The sequence below is a fragment of the Corvus hawaiiensis genome, chromosome 21 (assembly GCF_020740725.1).
Source record: "Corvus hawaiiensis isolate bCorHaw1 chromosome 21, bCorHaw1.pri.cur, whole genome shotgun sequence".
Classification (NCBI taxonomy): domain Eukaryota; kingdom Metazoa; phylum Chordata; class Aves; order Passeriformes; family Corvidae; genus Corvus; species Corvus hawaiiensis.
In genome coordinates this window covers 2,551,329-2,578,439 of record NC_063233.1, presented here as the reverse complement: position 1 = coordinate 2,578,439, position 27,111 = coordinate 2,551,329, and the positions used below count along the sequence as shown (strand labels likewise).

The 27,111-nt window shown below is 43.9% G+C and overlaps 1 protein-coding gene across 5 annotated transcripts in view; it reads left to right on the top strand.

Moving 5' to 3' along the window:
• CCDC187 (coiled-coil domain containing 187) overlaps window positions 1-25,185 on the top strand; it is a 36,814-nt gene extending 11,629 nt beyond the window's left edge. For 3 of the 5 annotated variants that reach the window (XM_048325925.1, XM_048325924.1, XM_048325923.1), the window contains 17 exons: window positions 15-114; window positions 5,917-6,092; window positions 11,611-11,708; window positions 12,092-12,202; window positions 12,501-12,604; window positions 13,120-13,250; window positions 13,744-13,865; window positions 13,989-14,176; window positions 15,156-15,243; window positions 16,008-16,228; window positions 18,309-18,492; window positions 18,680-18,848; window positions 19,587-21,934; window positions 22,575-22,916; window positions 23,260-23,406; window positions 23,844-23,969; window positions 24,252-25,185. In XM_048325925.1, the coding sequence (XP_048181882.1) occupies window positions 15-114; window positions 5,917-6,092; window positions 11,611-11,708; window positions 12,092-12,202; window positions 12,501-12,604; window positions 13,120-13,250; window positions 13,744-13,865; window positions 13,989-14,176; window positions 15,156-15,243; window positions 16,008-16,228; window positions 18,309-18,492; window positions 18,680-18,848; window positions 19,587-21,934; window positions 22,575-22,916; window positions 23,260-23,406; window positions 23,844-23,969; window positions 24,252-24,437 (4,841 nt within the window). In that variant the 3' untranslated portion in view covers window positions 24,438-25,185. Of the gene's footprint in view, window positions 1-14; window positions 115-5,916; window positions 6,093-11,610; window positions 11,709-12,091; window positions 12,203-12,500; window positions 12,605-13,119; window positions 13,251-13,743; window positions 13,866-13,988; window positions 14,177-15,155; window positions 15,244-16,007; window positions 16,229-18,308; window positions 18,493-18,679; window positions 18,849-19,586; window positions 21,935-22,574; window positions 22,917-23,102; window positions 23,407-23,843; window positions 23,970-24,251 lie in introns of those variants that run through there. The other 2 variants (XM_048325927.1, XM_048325928.1) reach the window with 2 other exon arrangements.
• Window positions 25,186-27,111: the final 1,926 nt, after the last annotated feature.

Below are 27,111 nucleotides of genomic sequence, written 5' to 3'. Positions count from 1 at the left end.
TGTCTTTTAAAAAGGTTTCCCTGTGCATAAGGGCTCCAAGGTGGACGTAAGTCTGTGGCATGAAAAGCCAATAACCAGCCCAGCCTCTCCAGCTCACAGATTCCCCGCTAGAAGGTAAACAAAGCCAGATATTTTATTCTCTGCTAAATGCGCCTCATGCACATGTATTTAAAATAAGGAGCACCAATTCAGCTTGGAGCCAGACTCAGGGCAGTGAGTCTTCTAGGCTTCACTTCCCTCTCATTGCATCTGTGAAATGACATTTCATAATTTTATCTGTGGCTTTGCCACTGATTTTGGACACATCACTTCCCCTTCTGCTGCCTAGGTTTTTCCACAAGTAAGAAAGGAAATGTAAACCCAACCCCATGTAGCTGGAAAACTGGGAATAACAGAGCTGGATATATTATCCACTGCTAAATGTGCTACACAGACTTAAAATAAATAGCGGGGATGGTGAGTTCCCCGGGGCTGGTGGATCCCCAGGAGCAGTCGGTGGATCCCGGGTCCGGTGTGTTCCTTAGGAGCAGTGGTTTCCCCGGGTCCGGTCGGTGGATCCCGGGTCCCGTGGGTTCCTTAGGAGCAGTGGTTTCCCCGGGTCCGGTCGGTGGATCCCGGGTCCGGTGTGTTCCTTAGGAGCAGTGGTTTCCCCAGGTCCGGTCGGTGGATCCCGGGTCCGGTGTGTTCCTTAGGAGCAGTGGTTTCCCCGGGTCCGGTCGGTGGATCCCGGGTCCGGGGTGTTCCTTAGGAGCAGTGGTTTCCCCGGGTCCGGTCGGTGGATCCCGGGTCCCGTGGGTTCCCGGGAGCAGTGGTTTCCCCGGGTCCGGTCGGTGGATCCCGGGTCCCGTGGGTTCCTTAGGAGCAGTGGTTTCCCCGGGTCCGGTCGGTGGATCCCGGGTCCCGTGGGTTCCTTAGGAGCAGTGGTTTCCCCGGGTCCGGTCGGTGGATCCCGGGTCCCGTGGGTTCCCGGGAGCAGTGGTTTCCCCGGGTCCGGTCGGTGGATCCCGGGTCCCGTGGGTTCCTTAGGAGCAGTGGTTTCCCCGGGTCCGGTCGGTGGATCCCGGGTCCGGTGTGTTCCTTAGGAGCAGTGGTTTCCCCGGGTCCGGTCGGTGGATCCCGGGTCCGGGGTGTTCCTTAGGAGCAGTGGTTTCCCCGGGTCCGGTCGGTGGATCCCGGGTCCCGTGGGTTCCCGGGAGCAGTGGTTTCCCCGGGTCCGGTCGGTGGATCCCGGGTCCGGGGTGTTCCTTAGGAGCAGTGGTTTCCCCGGGTCCGGTCGGTGGATCCCGGGTCCCGTGGGTTCCTTAGGAGCAGTGGTTTCCCCGGGTCCGGTCGGTGGATCCCGGGTCCCGTGGGTTCCTTAGGAGCAGTGGTTTCCCCGGGTCCGGTCGGTGGATCCCGGGTCCCGTGGGTTCCCGGGAGCAGTGGTTTCCCCGGGTCCGGTCGGTGGATCCCGGGTCCGGGGTGTTCCTTAGGAGCAGTGGTTTCCCCGGGTCCGGTCGGTGGATCCCGGGTCCCGTGGGTTCCTTAGGAGCAGTGGTTTCCCCGGGTCCGGTCGGTGGATCCCGGGTCCCGTGGGTTCCCGGGAGCAGTGGTTTCCCCGGGTCCGGTCGGTGGATCCCGGGTCCCGTGGGTTCCCGGGAGCAGTGGTTTCCCCGGGTCCGGTCGGTGGATCCCGGGTCCCGTGGGTTCCCGGGAGCAGTGGTTTCCCCGGGTCCGGTCGGTGGATCCCGGGTCTCGTGGGTTCCCGGGAGCAGTGGTTTCCCCGGGAATGGTGGATCCCGGGAGCGGCGGATCCCCGGGTCCGGTCGGTGGATCCCGGCTCCGGTGATGCCCCGGGCGCGCTGCCATGCCGCTCTCTCGCCACCGGAGGGCGGCGGTAGCCGCGGGCACGGAGCGAGCGCCCGGGTAAAGCTGCCCCGGCCTCCTTCGGGCGGGGATTAATTACAAAATTAATTTCGTGTGACTGCTTTCACTCGCTTTGCTGCCACTAAAAGTGAGTGAAGGATTCCCGTCACTGCAGCTCTGTGGGTTGTGTGCGTGCCGAGCAACACCTGCTCACACACAGCACCTTTCCTTGGACAGCACACGTGTGATATTGTGGAAAATTGGTTTGGGAACAGGAACTGTAGAAACAAGGATTACGTTAATGTAGGTTGTTTTCAGCCTACGTTAATTAAATATTTAATGGAGAGAGCAGTCGAGAGAAACCCCTTTGAATTTGGCCTGACTTAGAGAGCAACTGCCCCAGGTGGGTCTTCTCTGGTGACAGGGGGACCATGAAGGGACAAACATTAACTGCAGGTCAGAGTGTGTCTGTGCCCAGCCACAGAGAAGGACAAAGCCAGAGTCCCCACAGAGGCCACACGACTTTGCAGAGACGTCTTCCCCAAGAGAATAAATCCCCTGAGCCCTGGAAGATTAAATGTGACCTGGACAGGCATTACCAAAGAAAGGACCTATGTGCAGCAAACTGGCCTGCATGTCCCCGGTGTCCCGCTCAGAGACAAGGATGAGGAGTTGGTGCTGTGGGGTCCTGCCCAGGCAGGAACAGTCTGGCTCTGCTCCATGGGCACTCTGATGGTGCTTGGGAATGAGCTGGCTGTGCCAAACTACCTGCAGCTAAACTTCTCTAGTGGGAAAAGGAGTGTTTTTTCTCTTTTTAACTGAAGGTGGGATATTAGGCCCAGCATTCTTTTCAAGAAGATTGTTTACAGCTTTACAGTGCAAAGCAAACATGAGGAAAATGAAAATTGGAAAGGTAAGTCCAGACAGATGAGCTTACCAAAGTTATGAGGAGTAATTACTGGAATTACTGAGAGTTAAACCCCTGTTCTTTGTGCACAACCACCACACTCACAAAGGCTGGGCTGATTTCTGCTCCGAGAGATCAGTTGCAAGGATTATGGAGCTGTTCTGTCACAGAAGATGGCAAATGTATAAAACATGAGCACTGGGCGCTGAGAGTGTGCAGTAGAGAGAGTCAGAGCTGTGTCTGCACTGAACCTTGGGGAGCACAGCCCAGCAGCCGTGGGGTCCATCACTCTTGTCCTGACACAACCCAAATTCACAGGAATGGATGGTAGGTGCAGGACTCCCTGGGCCCAACAGGAACAGCCCCCCCAGCTGTAAGGGACAAGCATCAAACCAAGGAGAAATAAGACAGATTGCACTGATCTGCTGAACAATGCAATTACTGAGAAAGCAAAGCAGCCGGAGTCAAAAAGTCCTCAGAGCATCACTGAAAAAACACCAATAAAACCTCTCAAACAATAAATCACAACCCTCTTGCAAGTGCTGCTTCAAAAGATGAGGAGAGCTACTTGCAGATAAAATATCGCTGTATTTAGAGATTAGAAGTGGAAAGTGTGGCTGTATTGTGAATGACTCCAAACTCATCTCCTGGTGGGCTGAGGGCTCCCTGTGATGCAGCAGCAGTGACAGTGAGGGGACAACATAAAGGAAAGACCACCCCATGCCTAACCCTTCCTTAGCTACTGGTAAAGGAGATAATTAATACAAAGGCTCAGAGTAAAAGCCTGTCTTTTGTCCTCAGCTTTTATTTGCATATAATCTAGAGTCTAATTTTGCACCTCTGCTGAAGCTTGGACACTCCTGAAGTTGATCTGGTATCAACTGATTCACTACAGATCAGATCAGACAGAAAGCCACCTGACAAAGCAGCACCAGGGTGCTCTAAGGAGGTGACTGACGAACTTTGCAGGGCCAGAATTTCTCCTGCTCCAGAACATTTGCACTGTGAGTGCATGCCTTCTCTGTGGGGAGTGTTAGCAGGCAGTGAAGGGAGCCTGTCTCTTGACTTGCACACAAAACTTCACAGGCTGTGCTAACAGGAGGGGTCAGTGCTGTGTTCTCGGTCTCATAAACCTGTTTCTGTAGAGCTCTCATTGATGTAGCTGGAGCTGGGTTAAAAAATGTGATGGTAAAAGCAGCTGAGTTGGGTCTGTGCTCTGACTTCCACTGCTAAGGAGTTAGGAGTCCACATTTGACTACAACAGACCAAGAGTTGTCTCTCTCAAGACCTGATCTGAACAAAGCCACCTGTTAAAACTGACTGTGTGCCGCCCTCATTCACAAATACAAAGCACCCAGCGCTCCAAACTCAGTGCTCTTGAGCATGACCTTCTCCACAGCCAGTTTCAACAGCACAGTTTGCTGTTTACATGTTTAATTATAGCCCTGAAAACAGCGGCTCATGTTCATGCACGAAATCCCGCAGGTGCCTGTTTCCATAAGAAATGTTCCCATTTCATGCCTGGCTGCTCTGCCATCCGCAGGGGCGGCTGGCGGAGATTTGTTGCTGATGCAAATCACTCACTGATGGGAATTCTCCAAACCGCCAGAAAATGTGTGGGCAATTCCATCTTATTTTGTTTCAGTTACCTTTATAAGTGGCTACATTCTCAAGAGTCAAAAAAAATCATACCATTTTTGCTGTAAGTTCAGATTTGAAAGTGCTCTGGGTGGCCTGAAGGGCAGAGGGTGATGGCTGGAGAGTCACCTGTTGGATCACAGCTCTGCCTCCTCCTGTGGACCCAGCAACACCTTCTCTTTTGTGCAAACCCAAAGAGCCTCATCTGGCAGTTGTGGTGGTTTATGCAGAGCTGGTTGTGTCTGGAGGGCAGGCGTTGCTGTGTAAACCCAGTATTTTCTGTAGAATCTGCATTGATTTCCACCAATGCCCTTGCCAGGACACAGACCCAAAGAGAAGTAGGCATTTCCCAAGAGCCAGAGAAAACAATGCCTAAACAACCATCACAACACAAATGCAGAGACAAAACTCAGCACATTTAATCAATGAATATTACAACTGCTTTTTAAGAAATCCCTGTTTCCTCTGTTCTTTCTCTCTCATCCACCTTTGCTCCCACTTTCTGAAGACTACATCCAAGACGCGTTAGTGGAAGCTGTACTAATCGTTTTAGCAGTTTCTGGGTCATGAAAAACAAAGAAAAGCTTATTAATGAGAAAAATGAAATAAGATTTCCCTAAGCTGATTGCCGATGATAAAAAAAAAAAAATTCCACATTCATTTTTCTGTATAAAAAAGAAAACATCTGTCACCATTTCAGTGTCTCAGTGCTCCCGCATGTGGTTCAGCTGAGGCTTGATCAATAAATGCCCATTTTCACACCTTCTTTCTTAATCTTTTTAGTTAAGCTCAGATAGTTACAGACCAAAACAAAGTAAAATCAATTAGCTGAGGTCTTCGTCTGCGGGACTTGGTGCTGACATTGTTTTGAAATATTAAAACATATTTATCACTCCCAGATTTTAGCTGGGCCAGAGTCATGCTCAGCACAAGTCCCAGAAACACTGGAACAGAGCTCAGTACTTTGTGTTTCTAAACAGATTTCTTTGCCAAGGTTCAGAGCTGGATTGTGCAACCAAGTCCCAACAATGGCACAGATTGTACAATGCAGCCCTCATAAATTAAGCTTCCACACTGCAAGGTTGTTGTTTCTGTTTGCCACCAGCTTGAAAAATACCCAGCTCTTTCAGAGCAGTAATTAGAGTAGGTAACAATGATTGCTGTTAGCTTTCCTGACAGCATCAAGGTACAAGACAGGAGACAGATTGTACAATGCAGCCCTCATAAATTAAGCTTCCACACTGCAAGGTTGTTGTTTCTGTTTGCCACCAGCTTGAAAAATACCCAGCTCTTTCAGAGCAGTAATTAGAGTAGGTAACAATGATTGCTGTTAGCTTTCCTGACAGCATCAAGGTACAAGACAGGAGATTTTGTATGTTGGCAGGTATGACTTCTCAGGGAGCCTTTTGTTTCCATTTAACAAAACGTAACAGTTCTGTTCAAATGAAAGAACTTTTGTTTTTTAGTTCAAAAGATTGCTTTATACACATCTCAAAAACTTAGCAATTGTTGTTACCTTGACACAGCCCGCAGGGAGAACTCACAGCACAGAGGGATCACTATGGATGTGAGACTACTTTGAAAGTTCAGAACCAAGAGGAAATGGCCAACCAGCCTCGTGGAGAGAACCTGAGGATCTGGGACAGCCTGAGCTTCCAGCCCTCTGCCACTCTGAGCACTGACAGCTTTGAGCAGGACTTGGGTAAGGTGGCATCTCCCAGAGGGACACTCAGTGCCCTCCCAAGGTACTTCTTGTGCTGTGACAATAGAATGAACAGTCCCTCAGTGCAACAGAATTCTTGCTAATGGCTCTGGCTAGGGCTGAAAAATCTTCTGGGGTGAGGGGCAATTTCAAATAGATGGTTCTGTTCCAGATTTTGAAGGTGAAAAAGGGGTACATGAAAAATTGTCCTCTCAACATTCACGTACAATCTAAGAGATTATATGAAATTATTATTAAAATTGCATGAAGTGCAATAGAAACTCTTTGCCTTTTCCATGCTGTCCTGTCACAGGTGTGAATTCAGCTCACAGTGACAGCTACAGATGGAACAAACCCCATTTAGCTCAGAGACATTTCCAGCACCTCCCAGCATCATCTGAAGGTCTGGGAGCCTTACAATTAACTCTTCATAATTACCCCATCTGAGCAGTGTGGGATATTGTCCTCCTTGGACAGCAAGAGACATCAAGGCACAGGACGTGGGCAGGATGCAGGGGGAATGGAGGGATGTGCTGCAGGGTGCTCAGGGCTGGCCAGGGTGCAGGACATCGCCACTTCTGCCCGGAGCAAAGGTTTGCACGGAAACAAGGGAAAGTTTGTGGCCGAAAGGGTTAAAAGCCGACCAGTAGCGTGCCGACCGCTCTGTCTGAAGAGATCTCTGCCTGCTCCCACCAAACAGGAGCAGATGGTGCATTGTTTTAAGGGCTTTTCCCAGACAAAAGAACAAGATCAGATAACCTTTCCTCAAAGAGGGTACTTACAAAAAGCCTTTGCTCTTATTAAGGATTCTTCATTGTTTTCCTCACAATATTTTATACATAATATTGGATTTTGGGGTGGTGGAGAAGCCAGCATTGTTCTCTGTGCTTCTCCCTACCCCCAGGGACCTCAGACGATTGGGCATCTCAGACGATTGGGCAGCAAGGCTGTTGTCTGAAGTGTTTTTCCCTAAGCGAAAGACAACCTATTTATTTACTATTAATAACTAAGGGCCCCAATTCTGCAAGACCCATCCATCCACTATTCACCACAGAAACAACAGGAGCTGCTACCTCGTGTCTCTGCCAGGAGAAACCTTCCCCTTCCCTGAGTATTTGCAGGAGCTGGGAAGTATTTGCTGGATTGGGAAGCAGCACTCCCACCACGGCCCTGCTGCTGCACAGGTGGCACAGAAGTGTCGTGGTGGACACAATGTGGGTTTGAAATATGGGTCACAAGTGGGTCTGTCACCACCCTGAGCAGGGACGGGGCATTCAGGCTCGAGGCTGCATTGTCTGCTCGGAGGCATCGCCCAGCAGTTTGGCTCTGTCCTTTCACAGGACACAGAAGTCACCGTGCACACGCAGCATAATGAGGTGTAATTCTACAACTGCTGCCAAATGCACGTATTTACCTTCCAGAGGGACACACGTCACCTGACCACCCACTGCTGTGTCAAAGAAAGATTTTCTGTAGTGGACATACTTGGCAAAATAACAAAATTCATTTTAAACATCTTAAAGCAGACAGAAGAAGATATTCACAAAATATTTGTATCTGTTTACTGCCTGGGGTAAGACAGTGAACTTGTCCTGAATTGTTGAATTTTCTTTTTACACACAGCCAGTATAAAATCCAGAATTGCAAATCCTATAAGCACGTGCTGTGGTGAACAAAAACTGTCTCCACAGGTAGCACTGGGAACTATTTCACATTGCTTTTATATGAATTTCTCATCAGTTTAGGCACAAAACTTGGTATAACCAATGAGCTGATAAGGAAGAGATTTGTATATTACACCAGTGTGTAAAATCTTTCTGTCATTCCTGCCAAACCACCAGGTCTCTCCCACAGGGAGCTGAGGAGGTGAGCTATACTTTCCTTGCTATTTCAGCTGGTCCTCTGAATACAGCCCACAGTACCCAAATTTCTGTATTTCTATTAAATAAATAATTTGATTATTTCAAAAAAATACACCACTTTGCCTGTGCCCCTTCCTACAATCTAGGGAATGGTCTTTGAGCCAGACTGGACTGAATGAGCCAGAAGTCTCATTTCATCAGACCAGACTTTTTGTTTCCTTTTTTTTTTTTTTGTGTTTGAGAGATAGTAAAATTTAAGCTCAAATTAATTGTTAAAAAAGTATTTTCTAAATGTTGAAGCTTAAGCATGGTGACTGCTTCAGAGTAATTTGCATTAGGAAAGTGAATTTAATTTTTCCCACTGTTCTTAAAATGCAGAATTTTAACCTGAACTACAAGGGAAATATATTTACATGTATCATCTTTCCCCTAAAGTGCTGATTGACATATTTTCTCATATCACTAGAGGGAGCTGCCTTCTTGCTTCTGGAAGAGGGAGAAATTATTAAATTAGTGGAATCAGCACAGAAGTGTATCAGCATGGCTTCAGCTAATTGTGGTCTGATGGAGAGCATTGAGCTAAGGCAGTTCTTCGTGTTCCCTCCCAAATCCTAGGCTGTGTTTTGTATTTCCCACAGCTCCAGTGAGCTCCAGTCTCCCTTCCAGCACCTCTGGAATTGTCTGCAATGATGGTGTCATTGACTGAGAGAGTTTAGAGTAATTGATGAGGAACAGAAGGAGCATTCCACGGAAATTCAGGATTCTGGTTAGGTCCAGGTTCAGGCCCAGCTCTGTTGCTATCCTGAGCCAAGAGCTGTCCTGCAGCTCTGTGTGAGAAGGGGCAGCAGCAGGGTGAGGCACTGCCATGTGCTGCAACATCTGGCTGGAAGCTGAACTCGGGCCAGCCCTCTACACCAGAGGATTTATATAAACACAAAATATGCAGAGCACAGGAGCAGCACAGGCCACATTAATCCCCTTGTTTGGTAAGCAGCCACTCTTCAGTGGCAAGTGGGATACCAGACGTGTTTAGAGAGGAGAGAAGGACCTGATTCAGCAGCTGTGGAAATACAGATTCTCTGAGGTTCTCCAGAGTGCAGATCAGCCCATGGATTTCCTGGGGGAACAGGCAGAGCCTTCACATTTCAAGTCTCTTGCTTGGGGATCGCTCTTGGCTCACAGGTCTTGCTGAAGAAGGGCCAAACTGCCTGTGCTGCATTTCTCAGCTGTGATCAGGAGTTACCAAAGCTCTTTTCTTCCCCCCTTTTACCTGTCATCATTGCAGCTCCTTTCCTGCACACTGAGTGCTGAAATCCTGGGTGGGATTTCACCTTACCTGAAGAGCATCCTGAAATAATAAAGCAATTGAGCTAACACAGGAATGGGGGCAAATGGGGAAATTCCTTCTGGATCTGCTGCTCCACTCCACAGCAGCATTTCAGGACAATTTACACCCCATATTCATACACCTCCAGCAATAATGCAGCCAAAGTTGTGCTTATAGCTAAAGTTGCAAGTATGTATTTTTATAATAACTGGGTTGGTCTGATTGCTGACATGGGCAGAAAGAGAAAAGCTGTCCTTGAGTAAAGCAGCAGTAAATGCTTCTGCCTTGCTTCAAGTGATTAGAAAAATGAGACTTTTAGCCTGGCTTTTTTAATTATATGTCAGGGAGATTCTACAGGGCTTTGCTGAGATTCTGCAGGTGCAGCGGAAAGTGATTTAATAAATAGCATTTTTTTCACAAGGCTGAGTGTATGCACATTGAAGCTATCTGGGTAGGCAGTAAATGCCATTCATCATCACCTAAAAGGACGTGAAGTTTAGCCAGATGGTATTTTCTTTAATGCACAATGTTGCAACACAAGAAATGCATCTGGAAATAGCCACAATTAGGAAAATTACGTTCAAAAGGAAGGAAAAGAGATCAGAGCAAACTTTTTAATCACTTTGAGGTCTCAGTAACACTGGTTGGGCTTTGGGCAGAACAACAGCATTGTTCAGTTTGAGGCACAGCTTGAAAATATTTGTTAGGTTTTAAATTATATCCTAATACATGATCATATTTCTCACCGGCCCAGATATTAGTATTAAAAGCTACTCAGACAACTTAGCTTGTAACTCTTTTTTATAGAATGACCTTATTTGTTAGTATTGAAGGAGCTTTTGAAAGTGTTGTCTGTGGACCCACGGAAGAATTGTTCACTCGTCTTTTTCTTCTATGATATTGCTTAAAACCACTAATAAAACTCCCCTGCACTAAAACCAGCTCTTTCATCCACTCCATTGCACAAAATTGCACAAAATCATCTCTAGTAACTATCAGCATTAAAGAGCCTGATGCAGTCCTCAAAATTAGAAGGATTGGCTAAAATCAAAAAGCTTTCTGTAAGGGTGAACCCATAATTTGGCATGTCTAGATAATTTAGTATGATTTTGCCTTTTCAAACCACCCTTCAAAACCAGGACATGCCCATTACAAAAATAAAGAGTGAGATTTCCATCCAGTCTCTTGACTCTGAAAAGGAGGGGGTTAAGAGAAGCCTCCTATAGTACCACTGTAGGAGGAAAGTGAAATCTGCAATCAAGCTGTTTACAAAAACTGAGCAGCATTCTAATAGAAAATCTGCACCAGGCTCAAAGATTTAATATTTTATTTCACTCACACCCACATAAACACAAAACCCATCCTGGCATGCAAACAAGCCCACATCTTTGCTCCTTCTGTGTTAAAGACCCTTCAGTCTGCAAAGCAAAAACAAACTCTGCATGTCATGGGCTTATCCTGCACCATGGGGTAATTTGGATTCAAGTGACCTGGATAGAGATTTTATCTCGAGTTTCCAAGCCAAACCTATTTCTATTTATGACACACACTTCAATTCTTTTATGACTCTGGTTGCTGTGACAGTGGCACAGCACAGAATAAACACACAACCTGTTTGCATAAGCTGAGCAATTCATCTGAGAAGCTCAAGCAGCCAAGAACATTTCGCTGGTAAACATAATATCAGCTGCACTGTCACACAGGCAGGGGAGGTACAACGAGGAAGTAGCAGTGAAATAAGTGCACCTGGAACAGGAAGGAAAACATCCCCACTCAAAAATGAAAGCTTTTTTCCAGGGGTTTGTGTCCTCCTGTGACAAAAGAGAAGAACCAGCCTGCATCCCAAAACAGATGGAGGGGACACGCAGGATGCTGCTCGAGTTCCCAAAGAAGTGACTTTTGTCACTTGGGAAACCTTGTCACAAGGTTGGGAAGTTTTTCTTTTGTACCCAGTGGTGCTGATCCTGTTAGTGCAGCAAAGGAGAAGTGGGACCAAGAGTGACAATAACCCACACTCTGAAATTCAGGCTTAGAACAGGAATTGTTCCTCACTCCTTCTCTCTCCTGGCATGGACCCTCAAGTCCTGCCTCTTCCCAATACTTGCAGGACTTTATGCTCACACATTTCCTGACAGGGTGCAGGACTGGCATTTCCCTTCTACACTTATAACAGAAGAAGTAAATGTATGCAGAGAAGTTATTTCAGGAATAAAGGCAGATGTCAGATTAGGGAGGCTTCCAAAAATAGGCCCAGGGAGGATTTGAAAGGAAAATGCCGTTAGGAACAATGTACACATTCCCATTGTGATGGTCCCCTAAACTCCTGCAGGTGAGGGAGACCTTGGCCACCCAGAGCTGGAAGAAAAACACAGGAGCCATCTGGACATTTTGAGGCAAACCTCCCTACTACTGGCTCACAAACTGAAGGTCAGTGGGAAACCTGTGTAAGGAGCAAAGGGAATTCCAGTCCTGCTCTCCCAGGTTAAAAGGTGCTCCCTATCCCCAGATTCGGGTGTGCTTAGGCCATAATCATTTGGCATCAGCTGATCTGAGTCAGGTTTATAACCCCATGGACTATAAAGGTGAGGTGCCATCCCTAGTTTGCTGTTTGGAGACCTCAGTATAGCTCTGGTGGGTAAGGAGATGTTGCTGTACTGCAGCCAAAGCAGCATTTGTGCTTCTTGCCCAGGGCAGCAGGATGTGACAGAAACTGGCTGTGCAGCTCCTGTCCTGCCCTTTGCCCCCCAGCTCTCAGGTGTTGTGTCACCTGGTTAAAGATATCATTTATAATGTGTCATTTCCTAACACAGCTTCATCAGCTCCAGCAGAAACAGCAGCTTATGGTGCTGAAGGAGAAAGCAAAGCAAGAGGTTCAGGAAAGCCACAGGTTTTTGAGGGACCTGCTGCAGCACAATTCAGAGGTAAGTCATGATTTCAGATCCTGTGTCAACACCTCTAGGCCTCAACTCTCATGAGAGCAGTTCTGAATGCGCAGCAATTTGTGAGCTGTTGTTCCACCTTACCTTCATATACCCACACAGTTTTCTCCCTGGGAGTAGTATCCAGCCCATTAATTAATCCAGCTCTTTAGGAACTGTTGGCATAGGAAAAGCATTATCTACAACCAGGTGCTTCCCCAAGAAGATGAGGAAAAAAAGGCTTAAATGTTATGCCTTTCAAATAGATCACTGAGGTGTGTGACAATTTCTGTGTGTGCAGGAGATCAGGAATTCCAGAGGCAGTGATCCTTCTGTGACAAGAGTGTACCACGCAGAGCAGACACAGAGAGGACACTGGTTGGAAGGTGACCTTGCTGCTGCCAGGTACAGGAGGCAGGGTACAGCGAGGCACTCCAAGGGTTGGCCTGTGGTTTGCCTATGTGAATATTTTGGGGCATTAAAATAATTCCAATATAGTCTTTTTACTGTGATTTATGCCCAAACTACAGTATTAACGCTTTTGCAATGTTTTGGGAGATTTTGTATTTTTTAAAAAGTAGGAACCCCTCTGAAACGTGTGTGAAAAGTATCATTTTCTTCATTTTGCTTTACCATCATATCATTGATGTGAATTAGAATATTGTCTGTGCACTTTTTTATGTTAATTTAAAGTGGTATAAAGACATGAGAATTGGTTCCAGGGTCTTATTGATGCAATTACCAGAAAGGCACCTTTGCACAGGTAAAACTTTCAGTATCACATAAAAATGAGCGGCATTCTGGTTTGAAAAAGATTCAGTCTTTGTCACAGAGGACTTGGCTGTGAAAGCTAGGGATTGAAATTGTATCTCTGACTGCAATAAGAAAGCATTTCCTTTTTCTTACCTTCTTATCTTCAGTAATCAAGAGATGGGTTCACTGAGACACTCTGCATTGAAGATAGAAAGAGAGCACAGTCCAGTGGATCCTAAAATAGTGGGAGAAAGAAAACCTCGAGGAGGAGGTTCATATTGCTCAGTGCTTCAAGGAGGTGAACATGAAGCTTAAGGATTTGGTGATATTGAGAAAATGCCCCATTTAACCTGGCCTGGAACACAATTTTCTAATTAATTTTGAAAATTTTGACCTAAATACTTACGTTTATTGTGCTTATTTAAACCATGGCCATGTTCCTCTGCACTCCTGGCCCTTCTAAGAAAATCATGTTGGGAGCTGAGAGTTATTTACCCTATTGATGGGCCTACTCTTTAATTTTTACCTGTTCATCAAGATTTGACTTATATGGAAGTTGATTGTCCATACCTTGCTCCTGACAGTGAACACCTGTGGAGTGGCTCCTCTGGCTCCTGCTGAGAGCAGTGCACATGCCCAGCTGACAAGTATTTGCCAAAGGCACCTTGAGTTCAGGAATGGATGTTAACTTGTACTGTGGGAGTCATTTTTTGGGTCTCTTTTTTTCATTCTGTTTCAAATATTTTATTTTTGGTGATGTTAATTCTTTGCCTTGGGATCCCTGCCAGCAGATCACAGGCAGTCACTGCACAGCCACCACGCCTTGAGTCTGTTGTCACCTCAGGTGAATCTCTCCCACGGGGAGACCTGGGACTCTGGAGAGAGCAGTGGCCAGGCCAGCTCCAACAGCCAGGTAACACCAGCTCTCGAAATAGTCTGAAGGGCATTTCTTTCTCTGGGTTGGTGGGTTTTTTTGGTTTTAGCCCCTCTATCAAACTGTTCACCCAATGACGCCAATGCTCTGCTCTGTCCCCAGTGGAGCGCAGCTGTTCCACACTTCGGAGGCTCCAGCACCTTCCATGGTTCCAGCCTGGCTGTGGTGGAGCAGTGCCTGAGGGGAGAGGAGCTGCGGGCTCGGCACCAGGCAGTGCTCCTGCGGCTCCGGAGAAAGGCTCTGCGGGACAGGGCCAGGGCCGAGCTGGCCTGGCTGGGCCACCGGAGACGGTGAGGGGCACGGGGGGCAGCACCGGCAGAGGCCTGCTCGGCCAGGACAGGTTTTCCTCCTTTCAGGGGAAGACAACAAATGTAAAATCTTCTTAAGAAGCAAGTAGCAAGTAAAACATGAAGAGATGAAAGGAGCCTGCATGGTTTTAGTGTCTCCAGAGCAGAGTTGAGCTTCTACTGCAGCCTCCTCTGGGGTTGTTGTGTGAGGCACCAACTGGCTGAGGTGCCCTCAGGGATGGATGGTGAGGGGTGTCCCTCAGCACTGACCGGGATGAGGTGCCCTCAGGGATGGACAGTGAGTGTGTCCCTCAGCACTGACCAGGCTGAGGTGCCCTCAGGGATGGACAGTGAGTGTGTCCCTCAGCACTGACCAGGCTGAGCTGCCCTCAGGGATGGACAGTGAGTGTGTCTCTCAGCACTGACCAGGCTGAGGTGCCCTCAGGGATGGACAGTGAGTGTGTCCCTCAGCACTGACCAGGCTGAGGTGCCCGCAGGGATGGACAGTGAGTGTGTCCCTCAGCACTGACCGGGATGAGGTGCCCTCAGGGATGGACAGTGAGTGTGTCTCTCAGCACTGACCAGGCTGAGGTGCCCGCAGGGATGGACAGTGAGTGTGTCCCTCAGCACTGACCGGGATGAGGTGCCCTCAGGGATGGACAGTGAGTGTGTCCCTCAGCACTGACCAGGCTGAGCTGCCCTCAGGGATGGACAGTGAGTGTGTCCCTCAGCACTGACTGGGCTTAGACACTGTGTGGAAGCCCCCAGGGGAAGGTGTCTCTCCCCAGAGCTCAGGAGACTCCAGTCGCTTCAGGAGCGGTCCAGGCACCAAAGAGTGGTGAGGTGCCCTCTGAGTGTATCGGAACTTTCTGCAGAGCCTTCCATACCTATAGCTGCTTTGAGAGGAGCTTTGCTCCCATCCCTGGTGTAAATTCAAGGTGTTTAATTATCTGACTGTGATTCTCATCCTTCTGATCTCCAGTGTTCTGGAAAACCTGCAGGATAGTACTGGAGCCTCTGCTGTGGCAGCAAAGCAGCACAAAATCCTGACGGAGCTGAAACGGGAGCAGGTAATGCTGCAGCGAGAGGAGCTGGGATTCATCTCATATCCACAGGGAGGATGCAGCACAGGGAGGTGTCTGGAGCTGCTGGATCAAGTGGGGTTTGCGTTTAAAAAAAATTAAAAATCACTTTGCATCCATTATTCTGCATGTTTCCTACATTCAGTGAGGTGGGTTTTGTGCCAAAGTCAGCAGTCTGTATATCTTGGATAAAAGAAAACATCTTTTTTTTTCTTCTGCTACCTCAGTGTTATTGTGGATTTTTCTATTTATGCCATAACAAACAGGTCGTATAATGTAGGTTTCCACTGATTTATGCTTGTGATGTTGAAATATATTAAATTAATCTGACAGCTAATTTTATAGTCTCAGTTATTCCACTATGCAGGGTTCATAATTACACTTGGTAGTCAGAAAATTTCTGTCCTGCTCCTTATGTAGTGCAAACCTCTCCTTTAAGTAAAGGAATTCCTTGTGTGAATTACAAGCACCCTGTAGTTTTGAATGATCTGAAGACAATTCATTTTTAAAGGTCTCAGCTCTTGACACCCCATCAAAATATCCCTTTACCTGTCATCAGTTTTCACAGGTGAAACCCCAGGTGAAAAATAAAACTGCAAATTCTTTTATAAAAAGGAAGAAACCTACATATTGAATTTTCAGGGTATTTTGGGATTAATAGTGCCCTATGTTAAGAAACATTATGCATATTTTTAAGTAGATCTCTGTTTTCTTAACTCTGTTATGCTCCTTTCTTTCTCTGCTTTGTGTAGGCAGAAATCCAGAACCTGCAAAACATCCACAAGGCAGCCCATCGAGAAAGGAAGCTTTTGTTAAAGCAGCAGAGAGAAATCTTAATGATGCAGCATTCAACAGCACAACTCCAGGAAAAGCTGCACACTTTGGCTGGGAAGCAAGAGGCTACAAAGTCACAGTCAGGGAGTAAAGAGAGTTGGGTCCAGCTAAAGAATAAGCAGAGCAAGAAATATGAGGGGTAAGTAAAACCTTTCCCAGTGATTGCTGAAGATAAGACCCAGTCCAGGGGAGAAGATGGAGACAGGTATGTCCTAGATAGTTGTGTGAGCTTTAGATATTCCAAAGAGGGAATTTACGATGATAAATTTTGAAAACTTCTGTGTTCAAGCAGTTGATAAATCAAGTTCACTGCTTATCATTCTGTCCCAAATGGTGAGTTCCTCAGGGCACCTTTAATGATGCCACACAACTGCTAATGATAGTTCATGTTTTCATGGTGGCTTTTAACTACAAACCCAAACCACTTTGCAACTATACATTAATTAGGCTTCACAATACCCATATGGAATGAGTAGAAATGTATTGATTTAATTGGCGAAATTCACTCCTTTGTCATCGTCTGGCTCTGAGCCTCTGTGTCACTCAGCCCCTCAGAGCATATTTGTGCTTCACTGAGGATTCAGCCACAGAAGGATTTTGTAAGACATAGGGCTAAATTTTCTGCTTAAACTGAAGCATGGAGGTGTCATGTAAAATGCCCACAGTGAGATATAGTTCAGGAGTTTAGTCAGACTGAGAAATCACCATCCTCCTGTTCCCCAGGAGCTGTATCCCCTGCATCCCTGTCTGCTTTCCACAGGGCTGGAGGAGCTGAGCAGTGTGAATGAGAACCCCACCGTATCCACTCTGCTCAGAACAAAAACCTGGTTTGCTTCAGGAAGAGAAAAAGCAGTTAAAGACAATATATTTATCTGTATGAATTAAAACCCCCTTTCATTCAGTGTTACCCAGAGCTTTAGCAGGATGGTGAGTCAGGTTCGTGCATTTACTTAAGTCCCCACAGGGAAAGGCTTTCAAATAAATCCCTGCATGGAACTGATCTATAATTCATGGTGTTATTGATTACAAGTCAGAGAAATCTTTAAAAGGTTTCTTGGCTGTGCTTTCACTTCTTATTACTGACAAGGCTGCTCATAGGAGAACAGTGAATATTGGTGTCAGTCTGGAGCAGCCAGGGGCTGGTGGAACTCAAATGTACCCAAATTCTGGCTGATTGTCCATAGATCTCTGTCCTGTGTAGGAGTGCAGAGTGGTAGTTATGCTATTTATCCATCTGCATGGATGTGTTCATATTTTATACTGATCAGGAACCAAGTTAATAAGCAGGGCTGTAAGGGGATGGAAAGGATTGGGAAACACTTTTAAAACTAAAAGCAAGTGAAATAATAAATTACCAACATGCAGAAAAAGCTGCTGGTTTGGGGTTCTGTTACTGAATGTTGAATACTAGAAATAAGGGATACAGAAACTTGTGGTTATTGTAAATGTACAAACTTTTAACTAAGAATTGGGGATATATGTTCTGAATTAGGATATTTATTTTGAAGTCCTTAAACATCAGCGGTGGGGAATACTACATAGGTCTCCTTTAAAGACAAAAAATAAAAACCTTTAAAAAGTATTAATAGGGATGAAAGTAAAAACAAGTCAGAAAACCAAAAAAATCTACTTTTTTTTTTTTTTCTGGACAGAATAACTTACTCAACTGTCTATTTTAGAACTGTACCTCTAATGGAAAATCCTGAGTATGAATCATGTTGCCTTGTGCTTCTGCAGTAAGAGGAAAGTTCAAATTCACCATCACAATCAGTATCTGATGTCCCAAATGTCCATAAAGTTGTGATGCAATATTTAAAGTGAAAAATTTAATGAAAACTATTGAAATCTGATGTGCTATAATTGATTGGAAATTAAGAAGGCAAACAGGTTCAAAGCTTGACCCTGGTTTTGCTTTTTAAGTGCTGATGATTTTTACAGTTTCCTCCTATTCTTGTCTATGCAGATTAGAAAACTGATTATATAAAATACAGGATCAAGTGAGAGGGAGGAGAATGGAGAAATAAATACTCTATTCAGAGTGTTTCTGGCTTTACTCATTTGCTGCTTTGAAAACGTGTATGTGAACAGTCTAGAGATAGTCATGGCAAATCCATAGGAAATCAATAAAGGTACAAATTAAATGCTTCTGGTTGTGCTTGACTAACTTGGAAACACAAAACCAACTCCCAGTCATTAATTCCTTGTCTAACTGTTTACAGCTTTTCTACTGAGAGCAAGGAGTTACTGGTAGAACACCAGAAACAACTGGAGGAGTCCCCAGGTTTGGAGCAGTCCCTTAGGGCTCAGGATAACATTTTCTTACCTCTGGAACCTACAAATTCAGCTGGAATGGAACCTATAGCCACACTCATTACAGTAGAAGACAAAAAGGGTGCATTTCTGGTAAGGATCACCTCTGGAATTACATTAATGCCTAAAGAAAGCGTAACCCAGGTTATATTTGCCTTAAGATAGGACCAACACAAGACTCATTTGGCAGTTTTAGGAAGTCAAAATAAGCCTTGTGTGTTGGTTATGTGCACTTTTTCCTTAAGACATTAACTCTGTCTCCTAAATATTTATATTCTAGGAACCTGTGCTGGAGGAAAAGGCACTTCTTTCAAACCCAAACACTGATCCTAAAGATAATGAAGATATTAATCCATATGGCAGCAAGTACCCAGTGAAAGGCCTGGGGATCCTTCCTACTTGGTGTAACTTATGCCTGGTTCAGGCAGAAAATACTCTTGAAGGAATAGGTCAATCATATTTAATGCTATTATGTCCAATCTGTTTCAACCACTTCAATCAAACTTTAATCCAGACAGAAAGAGAGACAATCTTCTCATTTATTACCAAAGTGTCTTGCTCACTATAGCCAATGTATAAATCACTGCTGGGCAAGATGGTGGGGATGTCTCGGAGGTTTATTAAGAGAGATGATTATACTGCTTCCCCAGAACAAAATCATAACTTACTCTGATTGTGTCATTAACAATTTACCCTCTTTTGAGGCAGTTTTTCAAGAATTTAAGGATGTTCTTTTTAAAAGAACATAGATCACTTGAAGATAGACTTGGACAGGACATGCTGGAGTTATTTTTGTTTCCAGGTTTTATCCTCAGTTCATATTTCTTACTCTCAGTAGGACAGGTAAAAAATAAAACTGTCTGTTTATATATGAGTCAGTTATATCATTTACATAGTTCTGGGTATGCATAATCTCTGTAATATAAATATTTACATATTGTGGCAATATTTCCTGTTTCTGTCATTTTTCTAATGAATCGTCTTTCTGCATTTCATAGAATCATAGAATATCTTGATTTGGAAGGGACTCACAAGGATCATAAAGTCCAACTCCTAATTTACTCCTAGATATCATAGTGAGGAGCACTATAGATTTTTGTATCCCAAGTGATATATCAGCAACCTCTTCTATAAAATATTTTTTATAAAATGATGATTTTAAAAACAAATTCTTTTAAATGTTCCAGTTAAAGAAGTGGAAGTGCTTGTCTCTTCTGAGATCCATCAGGTGGATGCCAGTCAATGTTTGAAGCATTTGGACCGTATTTCTCATGAAGCTTCTGATGAAGAACTAAATTTAAAAGCATTTTCTGAAAGATTAACTTCCACTGAATCATCATCCAAGTCAAACAACTTCTTTTTGAAATGTGAAAGTGCCAAATCAGGCTCTTCACCCCCAGCATTTCAGAAAGTGTCTGCAGTCGACATCTCAAACAGTTTCACTTCAGACCTGGTATTAGAGCTGAAACATGGAGAGGACACAGATGTCAGTGTCCCAGAAGAGTTTGTCTGTGACAGTAGGGATATGTTTGCTAATCTCTCAGAAGATATGCCAATAGCAATAAGCAATGGAAAGGAGACATCACCGAGTGACAAACACAATGAGCATGGGCTGCCTGAAGATGACAGAACTGAGACTTCATCCCTCTCTCAGAAATACCCTGGAGATGCATTGGATTGTGGCTGCACTGATCACTTGCTTTCCTTCATTCCAGCAGATGAAGCAAATGCCTCCAGAACTGAGTCAGCACATTCCTCCCAGTCTGAAAACCCTTCTGCGGGAACGGCTGAGCCACATCGGGGTGTCTCACAAAGCTGCAGCAGAAACAAACCCTGTTCTCAGGAGATCCCAAAACTGAGGAATGATGCAGCTGCCAGCCCTTCATGCACTGATGCAACCTCCACTAGTGATAAGGGTCTCCCTCCAACTGATGAGGATATCTTGTCGGAAATACTTTGTCCTCTGGATGAAGTATTGTCCTCTGGAAGTGCTGACTTGCCATCCTCTAACAAAAAGGATTTGTCATTTCCAAGTGAAGATCTTCCTCCTCCCCCTTTAGGTGCAGATGCAATGAAAAATGGTGATCCTGTCTCTGGCACGGATGATTTCCCATCTCCACCGGAACAAATGACAGGCTCAGAGTCTAGTCAGGGCCTGGATGAAGATTTATCACTGAAAATGGATGCATTACCCCCATTACCTGATAACATTGTGCCTGAAGAATTTCCCCTGCTCAGTATAGACACAAGTGGTTCTTTTTCAACTCAGGATGGTTGTCTCTCAGAACAATCTACATTTCCAGCCCTTTCCAGCTGTCTATCAGAACATCAGCATGGAAAACAGGAGATGCCTTTGCAGCATTTGGAGTTTCTGCCTGTGTCAAATACAGATTCTTCTGGTGGCAGTAAAAGTCCTGAATTCCCAATGAAACAATGCAAAACGTATGTAAAGCTGCCCAGTGCTGAGGAGGACAGTGATGACCCATTATCATCATTTGAAATTGGGGACAGAGTGTTGGTAAAGCAGAGCCAGCCTGGAACTCTGATGTTCAAAGGCCAGACTCATTTTGGCAGTGGCCATTGGGCTGGTGTTGCACTGGACAAAGCTGAAGGTGACAGTGCTGGAACTTATGAAGGGGTGAAGTATTTTGAGTGTGCTCAGCACTGTGGGGTCTTTGTCAGATCTGATGAGATTTCACACCTGTTGGGGGCTAACAAAAATAGTTCCAGTTATATGGGGGATGAAGAAGACTCCGACTCCTTCTATGATGATGATAACTCCCTCAAAGGAGACTGCAAATGTTCTGAAGATGTTGAGCAGAGAATGGAGTTTGCAGAGGAGAAAGCAGAAGACACAAACAGTGCAGGAGGTTCGGAAGTGAAAGAAAACCAATCTAGGTTACACAGTGCCTTGCTGTCTGGAAAAAGGCAAAAGTTTCCCCATTCCAACCAGTGTAACTGTAATGAATTCCTCTGTCAAAATAACTTAATGTGCTTGGGATCAGATAACGAAAAAACAGAACTGGCACAAATAAAACAAAGGATATTTGCAGATGCTCTTCCAAAGAAAAGCAAGACAGATGAGGTAAACACAAGCAAAAAAATTTGTTGCTTGGTAGAGGATCAGAAAAGAATTAAACTTGCTGATGATATTGCAAGTGAACTCAGTAAAAAACTTCTGTTTGACATTTTAATTGCATTTTCTGAAACAGCTCAACACAAATATAAAAGTGCCTTTGAAAAAGACATGATGAATTGTAGCCAAGGCCTAAAGCGAGAAGACAATCAGAAAGTGTTTCTCCTCAAAGAAAATTTAGTTGCAGCTTTATCTGAACCATCGGCAAAGGTTTCTGATGTTTCACTGGGTGATTTTGATACGCTTTGCATTCATGGTTGTCACACAGTAACAGACAGAATTGTAACTAAATTCATAGACGATGCAGTTAAAGAATACAAGAAGATTAAAAGAAAACACAGATCAAAAGCAGACAAGGTACTTCATTTATCTCCAGAACTTTCTCCAACCACTATGCCTGTAAGTACAGTAGGAATGTTTTTATTTCAAGTGTTGCCCCTGAAGCTGGGTCTACAGAGGCAAAAATTTGTGTGGCCCAGTTTTTCATCATCCATACAAATTATATCATGTGGATGTTAGGAACCAGATTGCTCAGTTCATGTGACCCATTCCTCACTCAGGGCATTATCCTGTAGCCAATGGATAGCACGTGTATTGTCCAAACAAAGAAAATGTGGCTTCTTTATTGGAATTTGTCAGTTGTCAAAACTGATAAATCTGCAAAGACTTCAATTTTTATGAACTTCAGAGCAAAACTGAACCCTTGTCAGCTCATCTGCCTGATTCCTTTCTAGCCCCTGGTTGTGCTTTGAGGGTGGTGGTGGGGAGAGCAGTTCCACATTTAGAGCAAAAATGTTGCAAATGACAAAAATTTTCATGGAACTCTAGAACTGTAATTCTTTCTATTTCTGAACTCTGCCAAATACAGTTAAAATAGGTTTGGGGTTTTTTTAATAATACATCAGTAAGCCTTTCTTTGAGCCCATGAATAAGATGGTTTTAAGTGTAACCTTGATCAGTTGCTAATAATCTCAATACCTCTAAAAATTGTGGGGAAATATGGAATATGTCATCTGGCTTTTCTTTGTCTCTCTTGAAGCTCCTTTTAAAAATCCTTGATGCTGGTGTTTTTGGAAGCTCTGAAGATTTTGATCAGCCTAATTCTGACCAAAATGTGCTGGTGAGACAAACACAAAAGCAATACTTGTACAAATTAGACCAGTGGCACTCAGCTCCTTGGAAGAAAACTGTGGAAGTTCCTCTTGTGATACCACATAACAGTTCTTATTTTAAGAATTTGTCTGCATATGCTGTGGAAGAATTATGGACCCCAGAGAACATAAATTCAAATTTCAGGAACATCAATGTGCCAAAGTACTTTGAATATAATGATCTCCCAGGGAATGATTTGGAAGTGGAAAGCAAGAGGATGTATAATCAGGTATTTTTAAATCACTAACTGTTAATTAATGCTTCTAGTGTTCTGTAGGCTGACTCATATTAGCTAATATTTAATATTATTCCAGCTGCTAACATTAAATATAGCTAAAGGGACACTGAAAGCTACTACCAGGAGTATTTTGCAGTTTGCTGCAGAATAATTCCAGTTGAATAAATGTCCTTGCAGAGAATCCAGACTCTTGCCACTGTTCCACCATAAGACCTTGGACACCTGACCCAGTGTCTGGTTTGGGTCTGTTCAGGAAAAGCCAAGTTCCATGAAATGCTGTAGACCAGGAGAATCCAGGTCTCCTGACTTCAATGTCCTGCTGAGTTTGTTACAGGTTATATTTGATTTGAGCCGTGAGTTGCTGCGTGCAGAAGTTCAAGTGACTGCAAAGACAAATATGTTCCCATGGATGAAAAAAAATGTGGGATCCCACTGTTCCAGAAGGCATCTCTGCAAAAGGACAGATGTTAGTGATGTCAAGGTACGTTCTGGCAGTGTAAAGTACAGGAACAAGAATCAGTGAAAAGAGCAGACACTGCAATGGCAAAAAGAAATGTGAGATTTGGGAGGATTACGGCAGTGTAACTGAGGTGATGGGAGAAGAAAACAGCATTACTCTGAAATGCCTGAATAAACACAAGACTGAGCTAATTAGTGAAAATATTCCCTATGTGTGGAGTTAAGAATGGGAATGGGCCTTTAAACTCTCCTAATTATGACTAATTTGTATGTAACCTCTAAAGTAATATTATGATTAAAATGTGTTTGGTGGCCAGTATTGATCAGCTACCTCTAGATCAGTCCCCTAAACTTTGGGATGTTTCTGCACTTAAAGCTGGATTTTCACACTGGCACCTGTCACTCATCTGGAGTGACTTCCTATGAGGAGAGTTCTTTTCAGCCTTCTTTATTTTGTAGATGTTTGTTCAGGGTGAAATTAATAAAATAATGAACTTGGAAAAGAATGACTTAGAAATGAAAAGAAAATTCCTAAATATGACCAAGTATGGAAACTGTAAGAGAGACAGAGTGGACCTTATTCTGGTAAGCAGACTTTGCAGTGGGGATTTGTTTATTTCCTCTGGATTTAAACTAGAAATTCTCATCCTTTTGTGAGAATCACATCTTCTTAAATTAACTTCAGAACTTCAAATTAGCACCTTCCTTTTATTGAATTAATAACCCAGTATTTCCAGTTCTTGTGAGTGGTTTAAATTAAATAAATTAATGATGCATGTATAAAGTTGTTGGATTAGGTGCAGTGTCTCAATAGTTTTGTGAACCTCTTATCCTTGAAGTCAAAATTCCTTTCATGTTATATTTTAGATTCAGGAGCTCCACAAGGAAGAATCTCAGTGGACTTCCTATGGTGATGATGAATTCACAGTGAAGATGAGGATGACTGAAGCCATATTTGATAGCTTGATCCTTGACACAATCAGAGTTCTTAATAAGATTTATCTGAAAAAAGCCTGTTTTAAAGGTGACTGTGCACCATCTTTTTCCTTTTAATATACTGTGGAACTGGTTAAAAGGAGCCTGGAGATGGCTTCAGAGAAGGTGGCACATGGAATGGCAGGACCTAGAGCCAGGCATTCAGGTTAAGTACCTACAACTTTATGTAAATGAGACAAAATACTGATGTAATGCACTTTAAACTGGAGGCTTTTCTATCAGCACCTTCAGTTCCTGCCAATTAGATATGTACCTGTAATTGGGTTATTTATCATGCAGTGCACGTGAGCCTGTTGAATTTTTACAACATCCAAATGTGGGGTGCTGAGAATGTACTTTAATAGACAAAACAGAGGAAATCAATACTCCTTTTGTATTGGCAAAACTGGAAAAATCAACATTTTAACAAGGAAATGGAAGCATTTCCTCAATATGGTAGTTGTTCACTGTTAATTGCTGTGGTCCCACCTATTTTGCACTGAGAAGACCAAATTTTTGTTAGTTCTTTTTAAAATAAATACCGTGCAAATATTCCTTATGGGAATTCAGAAAGTGTTCATTATTGAATAATTGATTGAAAAGAGATCAGATTTTTTCCAGTCCCATTCATTCAGGGTGTCTTTCAAATAAAATTAAAATCAGGATAAATAAAGATATAAATTATATATAAACTTAAGATTTAAAAATACAATACTTAAAAACTGATTGGTGGAATAGAAAGACATTTTATGTTTGTATTTTTAAGTACTGCTGGCTTAGTTGGTTTTGTACGTGTTTTCTGAATAAACAAAATAAGCCATCTGTATGATATTTTATTTATTTTCACTGAAATCAATTAGAATTGCAGGTTATATTGTACACACTGCTCTTCTCAGCAGTGAATGGGTGCACTTTTGTTTTGCTGGGTACATTAAACCCTCCTCTGCTTGTTGCCATATGAACAGAAATAAAAAGGCAACTTCTGCCCCCAGCACATTTAACTGGTGATCTTATCCTATAGACTATTTTCATGTCTCTAGTGGTACATTTCCTTGTCTCTGACTCATTGATTAGTTAATCCACATAAGTGACTTGTTTTCTTGTTGTCAATTTATAGCAGAATTTAACCCTTTTTTTTTTTTTTCTCCTGGCTTTCCAGAGTGTTGGATACAATAACAAATCTATATATTGCAGTACTCTGGTTTTTCAATTTATTCTCACTCCGGTTTTGCAGCAGCAGCAGCCTCCTTCTGTTTGGAGTGAAAGCTATTAAAAAATATCACTTCGATATGAATAAATAGCTGAAGGAGTTGTTCGATTTCAGCCTTATGTTACACCTGAGGCAGAGACCCATCACATTTGCAATGAGGAGTGTGAGTGAAGCCTGAACTCTCACACACTGCTCTGCAGGGAAGGACACAGCTATAAAGTATCTCCTGCTGATGAGAATAAAAAGTGTATACACAGAACATGTCAGACATGTTTAATATCCCCCACCATTCTGTGTTCAAAACCTGAGATTCTGGCCCCCAGATATATTGACCTGTTCACTTGGTGGCAAGGCTTCAATATCAAGATTACTCTCCTTCAAGGTCTAATATTTTGTTTGCCTTGGGTTTGATCAATATTAACCTCCTGGGTCAATAAATCTTGATACTAGCCTCAAGAGGAGTCATTATCTTTCATAGAAAATGATTACTTCTCAGTTAAACCCTACATTTAATTCTCCTGTAATCCATCTCTTTCATCTTCATACATTTAACAATTCTTCTGAATAAAATGTGCTCTAAAATATCTTAGGCACTGCAGATTTTAAAAATCCTAATTAGCAGCTGCTTCAAGATTTTTCAGTTCTTGGAAGCTGTTGGGCTCTGCTATTGTAACCATCTATTTTGTTGCTTGCTGTACCGAGGAAAAATAGAGACAGAAAACCCCAAAGCTGGGCTGTGATATGAGAAACCATTTTGGTTGTAGCTGTGGATATGGATTAAAAGATATGTCTGAACCACTTCAGATACTAATGGTCAAATAAAGGAAAGGATTGGGAAAAGGCAAAAGTGGCAGAATTTGACTCTTGTACTGTTTGTGAGTTACTGGACACAACAATGATTAATTAGATTCTAACCCTGACTTCACCCTGCTGGGCCTGAAGTAAGAATCTAAGCTCCCTTGCTTCCCACTTGTTCTTCAAGGATTAAAAGAAGCGTTTGTGAGTAACAGAAGCAAGAATTATCTTTTCAGAGACCTCAGTCTTTCATTATCTGAGTTTTAAACTCCTCTGAAACCCTTCTCTGGGGCTGTTGTTGGGTTTCTGCTTCTTGTTAATGTAATGAAAATTCTTGAGCCTGTATTTAGAAATGAAAGGAGACTTCCATACTGGGCTAGAGCTATAAAAGGTGTTAAAATCCATTACTAGTGCTCATCCAGCCTGAATTTACAGAAAGGACGGAGCTTCTATCAAGCTGCCTCCGCACAGCCTTTTATCAGAGCTTCAGTTTGAGGAGAGATGGCTCTTCCCTGCCGAGAGAGGTACTTTGGGATGAAAGAGCTCTCGACCTCAAGGCTGCCCTGCTTTCATCTCTACTCAATGAGAAGATTCGTGAAGTTAAAATGTCTCTTTCTATACCAATTGTCACATAAATTTGGCCACCAAGCGCTCTCACAGAAGGTCAGAACGGGTAAGACTGAAAGGGACCACAGTGGGTCATGGAGTGCAACCTCCCTGCTCTAGCGGGGTTATCCCAGAGCACAT